The sequence below is a fragment of the Sminthopsis crassicaudata genome, chromosome 3, assembly GCF_048593235.1.
Source record: "Sminthopsis crassicaudata isolate SCR6 chromosome 3, ASM4859323v1, whole genome shotgun sequence".
In the NCBI taxonomy this organism is placed as follows: Eukaryota; Metazoa; Chordata; class Mammalia; order Dasyuromorphia; family Dasyuridae; genus Sminthopsis; species Sminthopsis crassicaudata.
The window spans coordinates 219,194,032-219,216,247 of NC_133619.1; the positions used below are offsets into that span (position 1 = coordinate 219,194,032).

General features: G+C 34.6%; 1 protein-coding gene across 6 annotated transcripts in view; it reads right to left on the reverse strand.

Annotated features, from left to right (window-relative positions):
• The window catches only part of FRMPD4 (FERM and PDZ domain containing 4), a 725,245-nt gene that overhangs the window by 20,524 nt on the left and 682,505 nt on the right, over positions 1-22,216 (reverse strand). For all 6 annotated transcript variants that reach the window (XM_074300005.1, XM_074300003.1, XM_074300008.1 and 3 more), the window contains 4 exons: positions 22,025-22,132; positions 16,748-16,879; positions 13,151-13,270; positions 4,685-4,821 (listed from right to left, as the gene is read on the reverse strand). In XM_074300005.1, the coding sequence (XP_074156106.1) occupies positions 4,685-4,821; positions 13,151-13,270; positions 16,748-16,879; positions 22,025-22,132 (497 nt within the window). The remainder of the gene's footprint in view (positions 1-4,684; positions 4,822-13,150; positions 13,271-16,747; positions 16,880-22,024; positions 22,133-22,216) is intronic.

The following is a 22,216-nucleotide window of genomic DNA, read 5'->3' on the forward strand; positions in this document are numbered from 1 at the left end:
TTGGGGGGGGAAATTCTTTTTTATATATTTCTTCTTAATTGCCATCTTTGGTCATTATAATTTTACAGCTTTCAGTTTCAATTGTTTCCTTGTCTCCTTTGTTTTTTCTATTTATGTTGTTGTATACCTTGGGTCTCTGAATATGCTTTTTTTCACTTTGCATCAGTTAATCAAATCTTTCTATAAAAAGCTTTGATTTTTAAGAAGAGGCATGTTCTTTTTCACTCTTCTGTGTCTCTGTTTCTGTCTATGTTTGTGTTTCTGTCTCTTGTTTTATCATTCTCTATCTCTCTTCTTCTTGTTTTTGTTGTGTGGCTTTTTTATTTTTATTTTATTTTATATATTTTTTGTCATTACAACATCTTTTTTCCCTAAGGCTATAAAATATAGAGGAAAAATTATTGGGCCAGAAGGAATCAGAAGACCTGGGTTCTTCAACACTTAGTTATTGGTGTTCAATGTCTTTTGTGACCCCATTTGGAGTTTTCTTGGCAGTGGTTTGCCTTCTTCAACTCCTTTTACAGAGGAGTAAACTGAGGCAAACTGGGTTAAGTGACTTGCCCAGAGTCGAACAGCTAGTAAGTGTCTGAGGCCAGATTTGCTCTCTAGTCTTCCTGACTCCAAGCCATGGAATGTTCTCAACACTTAGATGCATCAGGAAAGTTATTTCACATATTTGGGTCTTTGTTTCCTCATCTGTAAAATTAGAATAACGATTCCTCAGACACACATTATATAGAAAGCTTTTTAGAGCACTATATAAATATGACCTATATCATTAATTAATATCATTTCTATTATTTTGTTGTTACTATTCAATCACTCAGCTATGTCCAACTTTTAGTGACCCCATGGACCATACTATTTTATCTTATTGTTCCAATTACATGTAAAGATAGCTTTTAACAGTCATTTTTTGTAAGATTTTTGAGTTCCAAATTTTCAGTTACCCCACTGTTTTCTTCCTCTGAACTTGGAGTACTTATTATCTATGCCATTACTTTGGCACATAATATATGCAATCTCATCGTGCTTATTATTTGCTATTCAAATATTATTATTTCACTTCTAATCTCATTTTAAGTCATGTCTTGTTTTCCCAACTAAGGTATAAGGTCTTTGAGAGCAAGACCTGGGAATCCCTTCTTTCAATTTAGCACCTATCTTAATGGAAATTCTCAATAAAACTTCCTATCTGTCTGACTAGATGAGTAAAATGAATAAAAGTCTGATTTGTATTCCCTTTGCACAATTTTTTTTGGTTTGATCTATGGACACCCTCTGGATCTCCTTGTGCCAAACATGCCTGTGATGGCACAGAGTTAGATCTACTTCTGACATTTGGACATCTATTTGTGTAATCTTGATCAAGTACCTTAACTTCTCTGGGTCTCAGTCTTCTTCATTTGTAAAATGAATGAACTAGAGCCTTTGAGATCCCTTTTTGTCTTAAATCTTGGCCCTTCAATTAAACAATTTCACCTTTCCTTTCCAGTCACACTGTTTTTTTCCTATAATGTATTGCAATGAGTAGTTGTTAGAGGATTCAGAGAAACGTGTACTAGCTGGAGAAAATAGAGATTATCTGGGATATGATTTGTCCATAAAACAGATAAGGTTGGATAAAGTGTATTTGTAATGGTCTATCATTTTATGTGGATAAAATAAGGCTAAGTACCCAATTTCCCGGTTCTTTTGAGTAATACAATGGAAGTATAAATGTCTTTTAAAAATTAAGTGCTATGCTAAGCAAGCAGAATCAGGAAAACATTGTACACAGCAACAGCAGTATTGTGCAATGATCAACTATGATAGACTTGGTTCTTCCCAGTGTGATCAAAGGCAATCCCAATAAACTTTGGTTGGAAAATGCCATCTGCATCCATAGAAAGAACTATGGAGATTGAATGTAGATCAACATATATTATTTTCATCTTTCCCCCATCCCCTCTAAGGCTTTTCTCTTTTGTTCTGATTTTTCTTTTAATATGATTCATATGAAAATATGTAAATATGCATGTAAAATAAAAATGTTTTTACATGTAACTGGGGGAAATAAAAATAATTAAAAAAAATAAAAGTGCTATTAAGGTAAGTATCAGTCCTCTGAGGGCTGCTAAGCAGCATAGTGGATAGAGTGCTGGCTTGGGGTCAGGAAGCTTCCTGAGTTCAGATGGGGTCTCAAACACTTCCAGTCATAATGCTAATCACTTAACCCTGTCTGTGTCAGTTTTCTCATCTGTAAAATGAGCTAGAGAAGGAAAGGGCAGGATCTTTATCAAGAAAAGAGAGTTAGACACAATTAGAAATGACTGAACCACATAGGTATTTGATGGATGGATGAATGGTGAGAGAGAGAGAGAGAGAGAGAGAGAGAGAGAGAGAGAGAGAGAGAGAGACAGAGAGAGACAGAGACAGAAACAGACAGAGAGAGAGGGACAGAGAGAGAGAGACAGAGAAAGACAGACACAGAGAGACAGAGAGAGACAGACACAGAGAGACAGAGAGAGACAGAGAGAGATAAAGACGGAGATTGAGATAGACAAGACAGGTGGAATGACTTGCCTGAAGTCAAAAAGCTAGAAGGAAACAGAGCCTGGAAACGAAACCTGCTTTCTGAGCTTTAAACCCTGCTCTGTATCCATTACTTCTCAAGTCACAAAGTCCAAGGAATAATTGCAAATGGGTCAGGCTGAAGTGAAACCTGACAAGTGGCATAAACAAAGGCATACCTTGGGCTGAAAGGAAATTTAAACTGTATTCTCCCTCTTTCCTCTTATTTCTTTTTTTATTCAGTTGCCATGGGAATCTATGGATGAGATCTCTTCCAGTCCTCAGCTGCAGCCAACTGTGCTCTTGAAACAGTATGGTGTATTGGGGGAGGAGGACTCCAGGCTTCCCTTTCCTCAATGAACAGTGTGATCATGGTCAAGTCACTTAAATCTTTAGGCCTCAGTTTGTCACCTGTTAAAGGAGGATATTTACATTTGTCCTCACAGGGCTGTTGTGCTTTACTAAAACTTGAACATTATATAAATGGGAATTATCTTTTTTATCTGTATGAAATGAGAGAATGGAGAACGTATAATCTCATACTGGATCACACGATCTGTTAGTGTCTCTTCTGGCAATAAAGCCTATGATTCTTAGCCTAGAAATATGAGAAATGAAGGGAGAAGGTAAAGATTGCAAGGAAATTTATGGGATCTTGGCTTGAAACTGCTATGGCTGTCTTCTAATATAATGTTCTTTTCTTCTACCTGAGATACCTAACCTTATCTCGACAAATTGAAGGCATTTGAAAAACAATAATGGCTACTATTTATATTTACTTTGTAAAGTGAATTAAATTCTTCCTTGACTTAATAAGTGAAGTCAAATAAAAAAATGTGGGTAGAATGAAAACTAGTAAATGCAGGTAAGGCCTTTAGAAATGTTTGTAGGGCAATAAGAGAATTAGAGTTTTTGAAACTCTAGTCAGTTCTGGGTTCAGATAATCGTGCAAAGAGGTAATAATAACTAATATTTATATAGAACTTTAAAATCTACAAAGCATTTTGCATACATTATTTCATTTGTGCCTTTCAATGTGCCTTATGAAATTGTATTTCTATTTTGCAGCTGAGGAAACTCAGAGTAATTAAATGACTTATCCATGGTAACACTGCTTATAGGTGTCCAAGGTGGGATTTGAATCCAGATACTGGCTCTAAATCCAACATTCTCTCCACTGACATGGAAATCTCATTGCCTGAAGACCATTGTCTGGCCTTTGGCCTATGCCTACCGCTAATGCTAATTCTGTGAATTCCAGATCTCAAATGGACTTTGGTGCAATTGGCCCTAGAATTTTTTGAGCACTACTTAACTGTCTTTTTTAAATCCAGAAAGCTTTAGGTAAAATCTCAAGTGTATTTGCTCTAATGTTATTTGTGCAAATTTGTCCCCCTCCTTTCTCCACTGTGTGTGTTCCATCAGCAAAAGGTCATTGTACCCCCTGTGGCCCATGTAGTGTTTAAGACCCCAAATAAGCTTTTCAATCAATAAATGGAAAACTACTGTTAGTAATTAGAAGTTCCTGGGAAACCATGACATTTGAGGCAATCAGACTTCATTTAATTTAGTAATGGATTTTGGGGGCTGTAGGGGATAGGCTGTGTGATAATTTTGCCCTTTCTCTAATGCACAGAGATTTTGATCCAGCCTTGTCCTGTGCTTTAAAAAGCCAGCTTTTCTTTGCCATGTGCATTATACTCTGTCAGAATTAAGTGAATATTAGTCTACTGCATATATCACTGACAATTGGAAACAAACAACATCAGAGACATGATCCTTGTGTCAAAAGGTGGTCAAAAGAGATCGATACACCTAAATTAGCAACTGCCCCATGTAATCCCCCTTTAGCTGGTTTGGAAGTGGTTGGTAAAAACAGCTTTCTTTCTGCCCATATTTGCTTTTGAAAGCAACTTCATCCAAACAGCTTTGATTTCCTTGGTATGAATATTCTCCCCATCACTGCAGATTGCAACTCTGGATCTGGAACTGGAAAAGATCTTAAAGATCACGTAGCCCAGCCCTTCCACTTTACAGAGGAGAAAACAACTTATACAGAAACTTGGTCTCAAACATTATGAACCCATACCCAAAAAGCTTTGGCTTCTCTCCCATGGTAGGGAATACTTACTCAATGTATTTGAGGGAGATCTTTTGAGTCTGCTTGGTGGTGACAGTGGCAATATACATTTGTAATGCTGCCAGACGCAAAGCGATGTCATATTTCAGCTCTGGCCCAAATCTCTCCTGTACCACATCATTACAGCTCTGCAAACAAACCAGCAGAGGGAGCATCAAGTTAAGCAATTTGGATTCATGACTGTCTTGTAACCTCAGGAACAGGGGATGTATTTTTCCAGTGTTCAGTCACCTCTTCCTTCACCCCCCATTGCCTCACAAAGGAGGTTCGACAAAGAAATAGTTTAGTCTTTCTGGTTTTCAAAACACCAAATGTTGATTTAATTGAATTGCATTCCTGAGCTCAGGGACAACACAAAACACAAGGCTGATCCAAGACTTGTTATTTACTGACTTGTTTTCCCTTTAGAGTAAGAATTAGGAATTTGGATGTAAAATTTCAAAACACAGATGTTTGGAATGAAGGTGCAAACCATACGTAGATAAAATAGGGGCATTCACTTTTAAGATATGCTGTTGAGAGATGCAAAACTCTGTTAGGAGGAGACCTCTAAGGCATAGTCTGTGCATGTGTGGAGCTCAGCTTACATAGCCAGAGATATTACTATAGGGATTTGAAAATCAAAATAATTGCTCAGTGGGGTTTGTTTGTACTTCCACTCTCTTTATAAAGTGCTGTTTGAACATTTCATGTATTTCATTTATTCAAGAAAAGCTACAGTCCTCTTCCAGTTTTCTTTAAAAAAAAAAAAACTAAGTACTTATTGATATAAAAGCCATATCCTTCCACTTCTTGACTTTGCTCAATGACCCTTTATCGTAAAGGCTGACGTTGTCACCAGACTTGTGATAGTGAGAAGACCTGCATTTGGGTCATTTGAATGAGTAAAGACAATAGAAGTGGAAGGATATGGCTTTTATATCAATAAGTACTTAATAAGTTCCTACTATGTGCAAGGACAAAAAAAAAAAACTAAACTAAACCATTGCTATTCAACAATGAGCTTGCGTTTTAATGAAGGAGACAACTACATGCAACAATACATACAGCATATATAAATGTGTAGATGAAAAATTACCAAAAACTTCATCTAACAACTCCTTCCTCACTCCATATCTTCTACTCTGTTGTTACTGGCTTGTTCTTCATCTCCCAACTTGACGAGGGTACTTTTTGCTTTGACCCTGGAGATCTCAAAGGCTACAACTCCTTCTGCCCCCTGCTGCCTCCTGACAACTCTCTTATACACAAGCTTCCATGACTGTTCACTGCTTCATCTTCTTCAGAGATATGTTCTAGCTCTTATAATGAGAAAGCCAGGACTAATATGTCTCTAGACTTGGTAATGTATTTTCAGCTATATTTAAAATGTGCCCATAATCAGTGTCCTAATAGGAAACCATAGTTGGATCTAATTTCAACTCCAAGGATGACTTAGCCTATGGAGACCAGTTGTCTGGTTGGATTTGAAGTTAAAGACCCAACACTTTTTCTATTTTGCACTTGACTTTCTATTGCACCTGACGTCTATGTACATCTGACTTGAACCAAAATCCTGCCTGTATGATCTGAGATAAGTCACAACGTCTCTGGACCTCAGCTTCTGCATCTGTAAAATGAGGGGGTTAGGCTAGACGACCTCTAAGGTCCTTTCCAGCTCTAACTCCATGACCTCATGACTTCTTCCCTACCTCAAGACTACCAGCTCCAAAAAAAAAAAAAAATGGACCTTAAAGGGATAGTGAAAAGAAATATAAATAGACTTAGCCCCAAATCTGAAAGAGTGTTCAGTGTTACAGAAGCAGTCCTTGGGGTCAAGAAGAAAGGGCCTTTTTCTCAGCTTCTTTAATGCTGCAATTGTCCTTTCTTCTATTGGCCTTTGGAATAACCAGTAGTTTTTTTTTTTTCCCTGAGGCAATTGGGGTTAAGTGACTTGCCCAGGGTCACACAGCTAGGAAGTGTTAAGTGTCTGAGATCAGATTTGAACTCAGGTGCTTCTGATTTCAGGGCTGGTGCTCTATCCACTGCACCACCTAGCTGTCCCCAATAGTTTTTTTAAAATTAAATTTTATTTTATTTTTATAAAAATCTATTTGCTTTCTTATCCTTCCTTACCCTTTTCTTCACTGAGAAAGAAAGAAAAACAAAGTCCCTATTACAAACATAGTAAAGCAAAACAAATTCCTGCATTGTCTATGTCCCTTCTCTCCACAAAAGTCCAAGTCTATTTCTCATCAGGAGGGTAGCTGGGTAGCCTACTTCATCAATAAATCTTTTTGGAATTATGATTGGTCATTGTATTGAACAGAGTGATTAAGTCATTCAAGAATGTTTTTGTAATTCTGTAGTTGATGTGTAAATTGTTTTTCTTGTTCTATTCATTTCACTTTGTATCATTTCATACAAATATTCCCAGATTTCTCTGAAACAATTATTTCTTACCAAACAATGGTATTTCATCCCATTCACTGATTGTCATTTATTTATCCTATCCTATCAGTGATAATTCTTTGTCACTACAGAAAAAAGTAGTTATATGTTCTCTTTCTCTGACCTACTACTGATATCACTACAAAATTTGTTTTTTAACATCCTAGAATAGCCATGCTGGGGACCATTATTTTTTGGAATCCAGGTGGAAGCACTTTAAATTTCAGGAATGGTAAAGGAAACATCTCCTTTCTTGCTTCTCCCTTCCCTTTGACCCCAAGGACTGCTTCTGTAACACTGAACACTCTTTCAGATTTGGGGCTAAGTCTATTTATATTTCTTTTCACTATCCCTTTAAGGTCCATTTTTTTTTTTGAAGGAGCTGGTAGTCATTCACATTATTTGTCAATGAATCTCATATATCATATAACTAATTCACTGGGAAAATAATCTAAGTAAAATGTCTATATTATAGAGTATTTGAAAATATATTTTTTATAAATTTTAGATATGCTCCAAAACAAAAATTGATTGGGAAAGTGGAAAAATTTGATATGCATTTTGGGTAATATCTTTGTATCAGGTTTTCTTTTCTTTTCTTTTTTTAATAGGAAATGGTTTCATCTGGAGAGTGTTGGACAAGAGAGTCGTCTTTTCCCAGAGACTTGTATAATAGGAAGTTTAAAGAGGAGGGAGGGGAAGCAAACATTTATTTAAAAGAAAAAAAAAATCTAATGCCTAACAAAACCATTTGCCAACTAGAGGATCTCCCTGATGTAATGGAGAGATAAATGTAATTTATAATAGCATGTTAATTGTTAATATGCAAATAAGTATATTTAAAATGCTTGAAAACATTTTGTTCCCTTGAACATTCCTGTTAATTTGCTTAGTGATCAATCCCTTTCTTCACAGAGAGCACAAGGGTCAATTTCAGTCTAGCCTTTGTCCATATTACTATGCCTATGAATGAGTGCAGTCTGAATTAATTAGCTTTTACTGTAAATTTATGTAAAATTCTTTGAACTACCATTAGCTGACAATATTTATTCTGACACCTCTATCTTTTAACGTAAGTTTGTTTATTTAACTAGTGGCTAGTGTCCTTATTAAGGGTTCTGGTACTTTAAATAGTTCTACCTCTTTCTTTTTCTGGCAAAATTATGCATTATTCTTGTATTTACCTCTTTGTTTCCTGGATGAATTTCTAATGCATTTGGAGCTTCTGAGAAGAACCCCAACCATCAGTTAAATAAATAAATTGCTGGATTGAAAATAAGCTGTCATTGTTGCACATTAGATAGATGATGAAATTCTGTCATTATATATGCATACTTATATCTAATCATATAAAAGCAAGGGAAGCCTTTGGTGTGAAGAGCTGTAGATAAAGGAATACTACTTCTTCATTTCTTGATAGTGATATATGGATGTCATATATATTATATAACATCCAATAATAATAAATACATAAAACAAATATATATATAATAAACCTAAAACACATATCACAATTCTAAATATGTAAATAAATAAAAATTATATACTATATATGAAATATAAATATACATACATATATTGAAGGTCATCCTTTTACCAATATCAAGAGAGGAAGAAGTAGAATTCCTTGCCTCTGACTCTTTACATCCATAGCTATCCCTGCTTATAAGATTAGACATAGGCAAGCATATATGATTATAGAAGTTCAACATCTGTCTAATGCACACCAATAACAACTTATTTTCAAGTTGAAAATAACCAGAAAAGTCTATGAGTGAGAAGTAATGTTGGAAATAAAAGAGAACACCTGATGAGTCAGGACTAAGGAAACTATGAAGTCATTCATTGGCTATTGATGGTTCTGTCTGTGTGTCTGTCTCTCTCACACACATATCACACAGACACATGTACAGTTCTTCAGGTATTTAAGTCATGTCTGATGCTTTGTGACATTGGTGTTTTCTTTGCAAAGATACTGGAATGGTTTGCCATTTCCTTCTCAAGAATATTTTACAAATAAGGAGACTGAGGAACAAAGAGTTAAATGACTTTCTCAGGGTAACTCAGCTAGTAAGTGTCTGAGACTGGATTTAAATTGTCAAAGTCTTTTTGCTTTCAGGCTTGATAGCCATTTTACTGTCAAATTAGACTTTTTTCTTGTTTTACACTTCACTTCTGTGTTCTTGAAGTAATGGCTGGTGACTTAAGCTAGAATATTATAACTATAGAGATGGAAACATGACAATGTCTACACTGGTCTATGTGTTAGTATGGGTAAATTCTAATAAAATAGCATTCTCAGCAGAGAACAATATTCTGTTTGAATTTATTATAAAGTGATTCCTGGTTATCTAGCATAACCAGTGAAGAATTCCTGGTTATCTGGCATATCCTTGTCCATTCTGGACAAAGGAAGACACTAAAACGTTCAGAATTTGACTTTTCACCAGCCCCAAACTTTGTTTGAACTCAATTTTTTAAAAAATGGAAATCTTATAATATTAAGGCTTGCCTGTATAAATAGATTGAAAACACTGACTATAACCTTTTCTTGATAACTCAGGAGCCTTAATATTAAACATTAAATAATTTATTATATTATTTAATTATAATTTATTACATCAAATATTAAATAAATTTCTCCTTCAGCATCATATATAAAGTGTTGCTTTGCATGGTTTATTGAAAGAAGGAGACTTAGTTTGTCCTTTCACTTTTTTTTATCCTCTCCTTTTTTTCCTATCTTTTCCTCCTTTTTGATAGGTGAGGAATTGTTGGTTAAAACCATCAGCAACCAATGACAGACTTCCTTTCTTTAGGTAGATGACTTTATAGCTTCTATAGTCCTCAACTTTTACTATTTCCAACACCAGTTTTCACCCACAGGTTTTTCTGATTACTCTCAGGTTGGCAGTTATAATGAATATTTGAAGACCTCAAACGTGAAATTACCAGGGAGATAGGGTGCTACTTAATCAATTTGTTAGCATTTATTAAGCACCTACTATGTGCCAAGCATTATGCTAAGCATTAGCGATATCAAAACCATCAAAATGCCACCTGTATCCAAGAGAGGTAATTCTGGAGAATGAAGCATACTTTTTTCACCTTTTGGGGGGATGTTTTACTTGCTTTTTCTTTCTTGTGGTTTTTCCTTTTTGTTCTGATTTTTCTTTCACAAAATGACTAATATGGAAATATGTTTAAAATGATTGTACTATATCATATTGTTTTCTGTCTTGGTAATGGAGAAGATAAAAGAGAGAAGGAGAAAAAATTTGGAACTCAAACTTTTACAAAAATAAATGTTGAAAATTATCTTACAAATAATCAAAAATAAAATACTATTGAATTAATTTTTTTTAAGTCAAAGAAGAAATACAGCTTTCAAGGTAGTCCCACTGTAGGTCTGGAGGTGTGGGAAAAAACATGCAAAGCACTATGCACAAAAGAGATATATAAGGCAAAGTATCTTAAACTGTGGGTTGCAACGCATATGGAGTCATGTAATTGAATGTGGAAATCATGAAATTATGATTTATTATTAGTAAATATTTGATTTGTATACCTATTTTATATACCTACATACCTGGGGTTGAGTAAAAATTTCTTGAGTGAAAAGGCCTCACAAATAGAAAAAGTTTAAGCAGTCCTGATATATGGGATAAAATGAGATAGTTTCAGAAGGAAGGTATTTTAATTAAGTGGGATTGGGAAAAACTTGTAGAGAGTGGGATTTTAACTAGGACCAGAAAAGGAAATGTTTCAGTCATAGGGGATATGTCTGTAATACTAATGTGTAACTGCTAATGCTAATGTATAACTGGATAAAACTTTATAAAATATATATCATTATGTGCAGTGAGTGCAGAAGAATGTAAATTCTTTTCTGAAGAAAGAAACTTTATGAATGGTCTCTCTCTCTCTCTATATGTATATATGTATATATCTATATATATCTTCCCTTAGATGAGGTCATTTAGTGTTGTTGTACAATCCATTTAGTTGTGTCAGACTCTGTGACTCCATTTGGGGTTTTCTTGGAAAAGATAATGAAGTTGTTTGCTATTTCCTTCTCTCATAGATAATAGAGATTAAATGACTGCTTAGAGTCACAAAACTAGTCTGAGGCTAAATTTGAACTCAGATTTTCTTATTCTATTTATGAGCCAGCTAGCTGCACCAGGTGAAGTGATTAATCCCCCACAAAAAAACAAAACAAAACAAAATAAAACAAAAAACCAAACAACCAAACAAAAAATCCCTTTATTCCCAAGGCCACTGCTTTCTTTTTTCAACAGGTGTAAAACTTTCACTATTATTATATCATGGATCTTGCTGTTGTTGTTTAATGATGTCAAACTCTATGACCCTATTTGGGGGTTTCTTAGCAAAGATACTGGAATGGTTTGACATTTCCTTTTCCAGCTTATTTTACAGATGAGAAAACTGACTGCAAAACCTAGCTGCCCTTTATCATAGATCATAGCATTTTATAATTGGAAGAAAACTTAGAATCAACTGAAGTAGCCCCCTCATTTACAGAAAGGGAACTGAGAGACTCACAGATGGCAGTGACTTGTCTATAAGTACACAGGTAGTGAATAAACTGCACCATAGCAGAATCCTGATTCAAGAGCTCGACGTTGAAGAATCAATATACAATTTCTAGAACAAAATCATTTTTCTAGATCCAGAAATTCTAGAGGTATTCCGGTGAAATTGTTAATGAGAACATTTCAGAAGCAACCAAGAATTAGCTAAAGAGCCAAGGACAGAAACTGCATTGATTAATTAATTAATATGTGTGTGTGTGTGTGTGTGTGTGTGTGTGTGTGTGTGTGTGTGTATGTGTGGTTGCTTCTGCTATTGTTTTTCTGCAACATGATACTTCATGGAGTGAACAATATATCTCTCAGCATGACTTTCTTGAAGTTATTCTTTCTTCAAGGTGAAATATTATGATCCAGAATGTTTTCTGGATATTGTTTCTTTAGATATATTGAAGGCTAGAGATGCCCTAGCTACAGGAAAGCTGTTGCTTTCAATAACTGGCATCCCATGGCAGAGGGAAAAGAATATTGGATTTGGGACTCAGAGAACCTGGATTTACATCCTAGTTCTGTCACTTTGGTCAAGTCATTAAAGTTCCCTGGACATCAATTTCTTGATCTGCAAAGGAATAGATAAATTTTACATTTCATTCTGGATTTCATTTCTATGATCTTATAATTATTCCTGAATGAATACTATACTCCAAAAATGACAAACACATGTTCCACGGGCTGGGCTACAACATCCCAAGTATGCCCAAACCAGATTAAAATGAAACTGGGAAATGTTTAATAAAATATGTTCAAAATATAATAAAACACAGATGACGTTAATATGTGGTTTTCAAAGTCAATGTGCAATTATAAGGATCCTTATGTATGATTTAGTGGCTTCTGTATTTGAACAAGATAACACTATTGTAGGAAATTATCAAAACACTTTCCATTTACCATCTGGAATTTTCAATAAACAAGATTTCTCCTCCCAGGATTAGCTGATCATTTGAAATCTCAACATCTTTCTACCTCCCTCAGCTTTCTCTTTTCTCTGATGGAAGGGTTAAAAGGGTAGAGCATTCAAAACTTTTATTTATAAAGAGCAAAGCCTGATCTTTTCAGTTAGTTCTCCACTTTTTGAGTTCAGCTCTGCTTAGTTTGAATCCCACAGGACAAGATGCCCTCTATGTCCATTGGTGAGTCAATTCCCCTTCAAGCTTCCTTTTGTACATTCTTTTCTCCCATTTGATCGTAAGCTCTTTGAGTTGAGGACATGTCTTCATTTTCTTAATTTTATCTCTGGCACTTAGCATAGTGCCTGACCTAAATTAGAAGTTTAGCAAACATTTACTGAATTTATCAAACAGCATATTTGGGATTGCATATGTTAAGAAGAGGGGAGAGTTCTTCAAGTAAGAACATAAAAGAGATATATGCATAGCATTAGAATAACAAATTGGTCATTTTTTTCCCATACCTGTACATATAGATACTCGAAAGCAACTGGATCTCTTCTCAAAAGGTCAATGGGATCTTTTGGGACAAAGCTAATTCGGAAAAGACATCTCATCTTATGGGAGCTGGGTCTCTGTGTCACCTAAGACATTGAATCAATAACACAAAAATCTTTCAATGCTCTAATCAAAAAGGTCATCAAGAAAGGACACTAAAACAATGAATAAAGCAGTAAATATTTTAAATTTATTTATTATATATAAAATTTATTTACTCACACCTTGAAACCCATTCTCTTGTTTTCCCTTAAGTATTCACATTACAATTGAGTTTTCTTTCTGAGTTATGTACCTCTTAGTGTAAACAGAGATTCAAGTGTGTTCCTCCATATCCACTATCTATTGGAATCCAATTTAAGGCCATGGACAGATATCTCAAAGGAAACTAGGCTTGCTAAAGCATTTGGTACTTATGTCAGTTCATACATTCAATTAGTTACAAGTTCCATGACTTGAGGCCATCTGAATGACAAGTTTAACTTTCCAAATTGTTTAAAAGATATTGAAAGTCAACTAAAAGAAAAGCATTTTTCTAATCAGCTCATTCTTAGTGAACAACAAACCTAAGACCCTAATGAAACAAGACAAAACAAAATTTAAATTAAAAACAAATTACAGAATGATCTGGTTCATTTTTCCCAATTCCTATACTGGCAAATATTTCTAAATCTGCAAAATTTTTATAATGAATTTTTTATTTTTTAAAAATTTATGAACTTAAACAACTCATAATTATCTCCTTTATCTTGCTTTTTTTCCACCTTTAAATCCATTTTTCTCAATTCTTTGTTTCTTTTACTTGATACTCTGACATCCACTTAGCTGAGATGGTGGAGGCTCTAAGTGGTCCACAGTAGAATATTTATATATTTTTCAAAGCCATATTATAAATTGTATTGGGAAGCACCTATCTTAAATAGAAGAGTAAACTAGGGGGGTTGTAATATATAATAAGGAATTCAATGCTGGGTCAAAACAATGATACATCCATCCTTTATTCCATCTTTTGACCATAGTATTATTTTTTTCAGAAGTTCTATTTTCCCTTTGTAACACTGACCTGAAAAGGTTAGGAATGTATCCATAGCATCCCTAGATTCTCCCTATTACCAGTTAAAATTATCACCCATGAAATGATCTGAAATCTTGACTCTCCCTACTTTTTTTTTCTTTTCATTTTCTACCACTTCTTGAGCTGATAAAGTCCATATTCACTTCTGAACTTTTTGTGATGGTAAAATCATAAATTATATGCTTTTGTCTTGCCAAGAATAAGCCAGTTCCACCACTGACTTGAATGCCCTATGGCCAATCATTTTTGCAACTAAGATATTTCATCTTTGAAATTGCTGCTAGTCTCATAGTGACCCTTCTTGTTTCTTTTTTTAGGAATGGCAGATGAAAAAGAACTGACTAATGAAAATCTCCTTAAGGCACCATTCAAATCACTGCCACAGAATAAACTGTTGAAAAGAGAAATTGTAGTCATAACAATGGCTTCTTTCTCTATCTGCTCCCCCACTTCACTTTGCAGAAGTGATAAGGGTTAGATTTTTTTTTAGAACTTAATTTGATTTGGCCATTGCTTTGAATTCACTAGAAGAAAGTAATAGCAAGAAGACTAGTGTCTGCCTAAAAGCACTTTTCCACCGAAAATCTCAGTAAATACTTTGTTTACCATACAACACACTTCATAAGTTACAAACAAATATTAAACTATTTTAATTGTCTAAATGTCGGATTGATATTAAATCAGATGGGTATTAAACACATTTGCTTAGGAATCCCATTGGATGTTTTCATCAAACTCAAATGTTTGGAAAAGATTTTGTGTTACTTTGTATTACATGTGGCTCAGTAGAAAGGAGCCTAGATTTTAAATCACAACATCTAAGTTCAATCCTGGCCATCTTCCTTGTTATGTAGACAAATCATTTCACCCTGTTGAGTTTTCTTATCTGTAGAATGAGGGAGTTAAGCTTAATGATCTCTAAGTTTCTTTCTATGATACAATTTAAGGTCTATAGTTTCTTAAATATATTTCTCCCCATATTGTCATGTTGCAAAATATTTTGAATATGATTTTTCATATGCATTCATTTCAAAGCATATAAATATTTTATTTGTGATCATTATGTTACAAAAATACTATCAGAGGAAATATGCCTTGAAATAGGAATTCATCATGGCTCTGGATCCCAAAGGTTTTTTTTAGGCAGGAAAAGATTAGTGATTTTTTTTTTTTCATTCTATCATTTCAGATACTAAGATATAAACACTGAACACAAGCTGTTGCAATAAAAAACATCATCCAGTTTTAGAAATGATTTTACAAACTCCTTTGCTTATCCAAATGAGCATAAAGATTTCCTTTATAAGTTATAGGCTAACTTGTTCTAAAGGTATTGACTAGAGACATCAAGTGATTGAGAGACAGGTTTATATTAAACACAGTGCTGGTTTTATTAGCCTCATATTGTAGCAGCTGACATTTCACATGGGGGATTTAGTAAATCATTGGTTATTCATTACTGCTGAAGCATAAAGAGATGCATTTGTTTCCAAGGATAAAAGAACTGTGAGAGGAATTGAATGTATTTGGGGGTACATCTATCTCTACATGCAGGTGTCAAGAATAGCATATAAATGTGGAAAACCTATAAGCATGAAGATCAATCTAAATAGCAATGCATAAAGTCCATCACAGTATGTTTGGCCTATTCTAATGAAGCAGAGATCTGTAGAGGGACTGATATGGGGGAGCTAGATAAATGCCAGATTATAGTTATTTGATATCCAAAATGCCTAAGCAATATGGAGAGAGGCCTCCTTTTTTGTCATTTCTATCTGGTTATTCTTCCAACTCTGGGCTGCCCAACTTGATCTTATGTCCAAGAGTAGGCAATAATTCCTTCAACCTTTCACCTTCCATCCTGAGTCAAAATCATCATTGGAGCCATCCCAGTTGTCCTCACTAAAATAATTGTGGATACAGAGTTTTCTGGTCGAATGGAGCAGGTAACAGGACTATTTGTCTTATCAGCAAACAGATGGTGATGACATGTTGGCAATAAGCAAGCTGGGGCTCATGGCAGCCTCACATATGCAGAGTGGGCAGAATTGAGGCAGGAATTTCAGGTTTTCAAAAATATTCTTAGGTTGCTTCATAGAATGGAACACCATTTGACACAATCACAGCCTCATTTAAAAAAATATCAGAAACCTCTTTTTTTTCTTTTTTTAAACACACCAAAAGAACAATTTTCCCAAGCAAGATAAACACAGCATTATAAATAGAGACACATCGCCAATAAATAGCCACAGAAACCTTCAAAAACAGTTATATATTAGACAAATGGACAACCTATGAAAAATTGACTAAAAAGGAAATATCCTGAAGTGGATAATCACTTTTGGAGACCATTATAATTGGTGTTTCTTTCAGTGTGTAGAATAGTTAATTAATTTAAATCATCTAAGAGATAGATAATAGAAAACTGGCCAATCCCTTTATATATCACTAATGACTAATGATTACTTGAGTGTATTATTTCACAGACCTGAGTAAGAGTCTCCTGTTCGTGTAGCAAGAGAAGTCTGGTTACAGCTCCTTCCGTCCTCTGCTCCAGCATCAGGGAAAAGTGTTCAATACACTTGATGGAAAGTTTTTCTTGAAGAGTTAAGATGACATCCTTATTAAGAAAACAATTATAAAAGGTGATCAGAATTGCTGCAACACTTTTAATGAGTCTAGTGTGACCTAAAATTTGTTCTAATTTAGGCTATAGATTTTTAAGTTCTATTTAGAGGAATCTGAGAGTTGGTGCTGGCAATATTTCTGAGCCTTTTTTAAAAATTTTAGAATTAAAAAAATTAAATGGTAATTTTACTTTTTCCAATTAACATGTAAAATCAATTTCTAACATTCATTTCTTTATAAGAATTTGAATTCCAAATTTATCTCCCTCCTTCCCATCCTTTCCTACTTTCCAAGATAGCAACTATAAGCTATATATGTACAATCATGCAAAACCATATTAGTCACTTTGTGAAAAAAGAAACAGAACAAAAGGAGAAAACTATGAAAAAAATTTAAAAGTTAAAATAATATGCTTCAATTTGCATTCAAACTCCATCAGTTTTTTCTCTGGATGTGGATAGTATTTTCCATTATGAGTCTTTTGGAATTGTCTTGGATCATATATTGCTGAGAAGAGCTGAGTCATTCAGAGTTAATCCCACAATGTAGCTAATCCTGTGTACAATGTTTTCTTGGTTCTGCTCATTTTACTTTGCAACAGTTGTATTAGTCTTTCCAGATTTTTTTTTCTTTCTGAAATTGGCCTGCTCCTCATTTTTAAAAGCATAACAGTATTCCATTACATTCATATATTTGTTTAGTCATTCCCCAATTGATGGGCATTCCCTCAATTTCCAATTCTTTGCCACCACAAAAAAGCTGCTATAAATAATTTTGTACCTATGGGTCCAAAGGTGGGTTCCCACCTTTAAAAAAATTTTTTTATTTCCAAAATACATGCATAGATAGTTTTCAACATTCATCCTTGAAAAACCTTCTGTTTCAATTTTTTTTCTCCCTTTCTCTCACTTTCCCCCCTTAGACAGAATAATCCAATACATGTTAACTATGTGCAATTATTCTATACATATTTCCACATTTATCTTGCTGTGCAAGAAAAATCAGAACAAAAAAGAAAAAATGAAAAAGAAAACAAAAAACAAGCAAACAACAACAATAAAAAAATGAAAATACTATGTTGTGATCCACACTCGGTCCCCATAGTCCTTTCTCTGGGTGCAGATGGCTCTCTCCATCACAAGTCCATTGGAATTGGCCTGAATCACTTTGCTATTAAAAAGAGTCAAGTCCTTTCCCCTTTTAAAAATAAAATAAAAATCTTTGGGATACAGACCTAATAGATATTTCTGAATCTTAAGAGATAGAGTGATGGAAACAAGAGACACACCCCCTCTCCCTCCTTGCGCCCCATATCCCATAAGTTTTTTTCCCCATTAATGAGGACTAGTGAGGTTACTAGACAAATCTATATAGATGCGGAACTGTGTATTACTGACATGAACCACCTTACTAGAAAGGATTATAACAGATTTTCTAGTCCATACCAGGGAGGAATACACTTAAACCAGCCTTGAAACAGGCTTTGCTATTCTTAAAAATCTCCCCTGAAAGGGATTCGATAAACACACATGGATTCTAGGGTCTAACAATACTTCCTGATAGGGAGTACTTTTTTTCATATTCTTTTATTATAGGAATTTATGACAAGTCTTCCTTCTTTACTTTTTAATGTATTTGAAAACTATTGTGTTACCCTCTTAATCTTCTCTTCTTCAAAATAAATCCTCCTCAGATATTTAACATTTCATCAGAGGCTTCACTGTCTAGTCCTTGCTTTTTTGGTTACTCTCTTATTGATCCTCTCCAGTTTCTTCATACCCCTTTAAAATATGGAGTCCCAAATAACTCTTATTAATTCCTTTGCTTAGAATGGGTCTAATAAGATTCTTTCAGTTTAATTAAACAGTTATTGTCTCCTGTGTTCAAGATATGTGTCAATTCTTTTTTTTTTTTTTTTAATGAGTCTACAGATCTTGCTTGGGCTAGGTGTATAAAGGTCATTCACAAAACAGATCTGCTTAAAGGTATAGCTGGCTTTGATTTGCTCCATTTTTAAACTTGGGCAGATTCACCCCCACTTTGTCTCCTCAGAGGGATCATCATATTGATGTCAAACTTAATTTGGAGAACTGATTGATTAAGCCAACTATAGCTCAGAACTCTTTGGTTCAAGTCATTCACCAGCCTTTGCCTTCCCCAGGAGCAGGGATTACAGGTATGTGCCATCCTTCCTGACTGTGTTCTATTTCTAAATTGAACTCAAAGTTCACAGTGGGAAAAATTAAATTGGGTTTTTCTAGTTGTTGTGTGTGTCAAAGTACACATTATAGGGTATCATCCTGTTTCACCAAGGATGATAATAGCAAATTAACAGCAATAGCTTATTCCCTATTGTGAGTCTGGAGTAAAGAATCTTGGGAAAGTTTCATTATAAAGTGTAAGACAAATGATAAAGCTACACTATTTCTATTTACACCTATCCTACTGTGTGCCAGGATACTGTTAAATTGAAATTTAAAAATAAATACTATAACTTATTTTAGAGAAAAACCCAATTCATCCCCTGCCCCCCCCTTTTTTTAAAAGAGTATTTGCCATGTACCCAGCCTTCTCACAATCATCAGCAACATTCAAGGAAATCAACATTGCCTGAATTATTTATAATTTGAAGTGATTTGGATTTCTAATAAATAAGATAGAAGATAATTCACATTGAAAGCATCTTTTAAGTTTATATTTATTTATATTAGAAAATCATTGAAGCCTTTCTCTCCATCTTGATTAATTCAACTAAATTCATTTCAGCAAATCTTTATTAAGAATTTACTGTGGGAAGACCACTGTGTTGGCATACCAGGCATGGGGCAAGGAACAAGATACAAATTTTAGCTAAAGACCTACTTCTTTTCTCATGGTGTTATAATCTGAATAAAAAAAAAAAATTACTATGGCCACCCGTTTTTCCTTGCCAATAGATTGGGAGAAGTGAGTCAGGAAAAACCTTGGAGTTCCAATCACATTTACATATCATTATGTCATAAAATCCAGATGCATTTTCTTGATTCTTGCTACAATAATTCCCTCTCCATTTGAGTATTGCTCTTTGCCTTTCTTGCCCTTGACCTTCTTATTTTAATCCCTATTCTATCAAGATTAAGTTATGATCCTTTCCTGGAATTATGACTTGTCTGCCCACCAGTGTCCTTGCCTCCCTTATCTGTCTTTGTTTCCCCTATGAGATTGTATACTCAGTTTATGTATTCTGTTTGCAAACTCTAATTAGCTAAAACCCTATATAAGTTCCCTGCCTCAGTTCCTCGGGGTCGGAATGATTTGGACATGTCTCATCAGATCAGCTAGCCTAAACTCTCCATGTTAAAATATTAAAAATCAAGCTCTGAATTGCCTCAGTTTCTCTGGTATTACAATGGAGCTTACTGCTTAGTCTATTGAAGTACCTGAAAAAAGTGAATTGACTGGTTAGATTTGATGAAAAGAACAATAGCAAATGTGTATAAAAGCATTTATAGCCTGGTGAAAAACAAATTCATCATTCTCAAAGCATTTCTCAGGATTTAACTTTTAATCCCCTCCTCTCCATCCTATGGTAGGAGATGGGCAAGAAGAATAATGGACTCTTCATTTGGAACCTGTTACAAATTAATAATCTTCCATAAAGGATGTAAATGTTTCTTTTGAAATGATTCAAGAGGAAGTTAAAACTATTGACATCAATCTTCTCCCTGTCAGCTCTAATACCTGCTAAATTACCAGATGCTTAACAGCAATTTAAAGTAAGCCATTTGCAAACAGAGAGATAATAGACAATGCAAATGTAGATAGTGGTTTTTATAAAATGTTTCCTTATGTCACATCCACAAATATTAACTCAACAACTTATGTTGTATTTCAAGTGAGTTATTTGCACAAAACATAAATAGAAGTGTGTGTGTGTGTGTGTGTGTGTGTGTGTGTGTGTGTGTGTTGCATCTTGGTAGTGTGGGGAGGGGCAACCTGATCCCTTTATAGAATTAAAAAAAATAAATGCAGGTTCCTTTCATCCTTATGCTTTCAGTTATCATCAGGTACCTTTTATTACCCTGAAATACTTTTTATGGTTCCTGATGAAGACTTGTTCTTAGCTGATGGAGCATTAGGGAGTAATCAAAATCCAAAAACGTTTTTGTTCAATTAAAAAAAAAAAGAACATGAAGTCATATGTATTTCTTCTGAATCCAAATAAGAAAGCATTATTTCCTTAGCCACACTACGAATAGTCTGAAAGTTGTCAGTAACTTTGGCATAATACATTATTTTTAAAACTTCCTTTAGGGGTGGGATGGAGCATGGACCAGATGTCAGTAGATCCAAGAGCTAGTTCCAGTATTGCTACCTATGAGCTCTTTGAATTTGGAGCTCTTTCAACTTCAGTTCTCTTGGCTGGCAAATTACAATCTCACTTCTGAGACTTATTGTGTGATCTTGGACAAATTACTCAAACTCCATTGACCTCAGTTTCCTTCTCTATAAAATGTGGGGTTAGGAAATTGGGGTTAAGTGACTTGCTCAAGGTCACACAGCTAGGAAGTGTTAAGTGTCTGAGGTTTTTCTGACTCTAGGGTTGGTGCTCCATCCATTGTACCACCTAGCTGCCCTTCCACATTGACTCTTACAAATATGTTATTTAAATTTACTTTTATTCCTTAGCACACTTAACTTCATTCTGGACTTATCTATTATTTCCATGAAATAAGTTTTAAGAAATGAAAACTGAACCATGTGGACAGAAGAAGAAATCTATCATCAGATCATCCCACATTTCTATTTTGCTGGTTGACAAAGTAGTTGATATTCAATTAGTTGGCAACATCTTAATCTTCTTGGCTTCTGATTTTGCTGACAAATAATGCTGTTGTTTGGCAGTAGACCAAGTTATCTTAGTGACATGTAGGCAATTTTAATTAATCTCAAATCATATGAAGATTACTGCCCCTGTTTTTGCTTCACCAAAGCATTTTTAAGGCATAAAAACAGAGCAGAACCTCATCAATTTTTAAGCACTTACATTTTATATGAAGGCAATCAATTAAGAACAGACAAAGGTGAGGTGTCTCAAAGGAGTTATTGTTGAAGTTATATAGTGTGCCTCAGAAGATTGTGGAAAGTGTGGGCTTACCTTTATTGAAGTACTGCAGTCAAAACGGAATGACTTGGTTTGTCCATTTTCCAAGTAGACCTTCAAAACATTTGGCATGAAGAGAAGCGAATTGTCCTTTACTGTTTCCTGTGGAAAGAAGCAAGTCAGCCAAATTAGTATCTTTCCATTCTGAGTAATTAAACAGTTGTTCTGTAGTAAAAGTAGTACAAT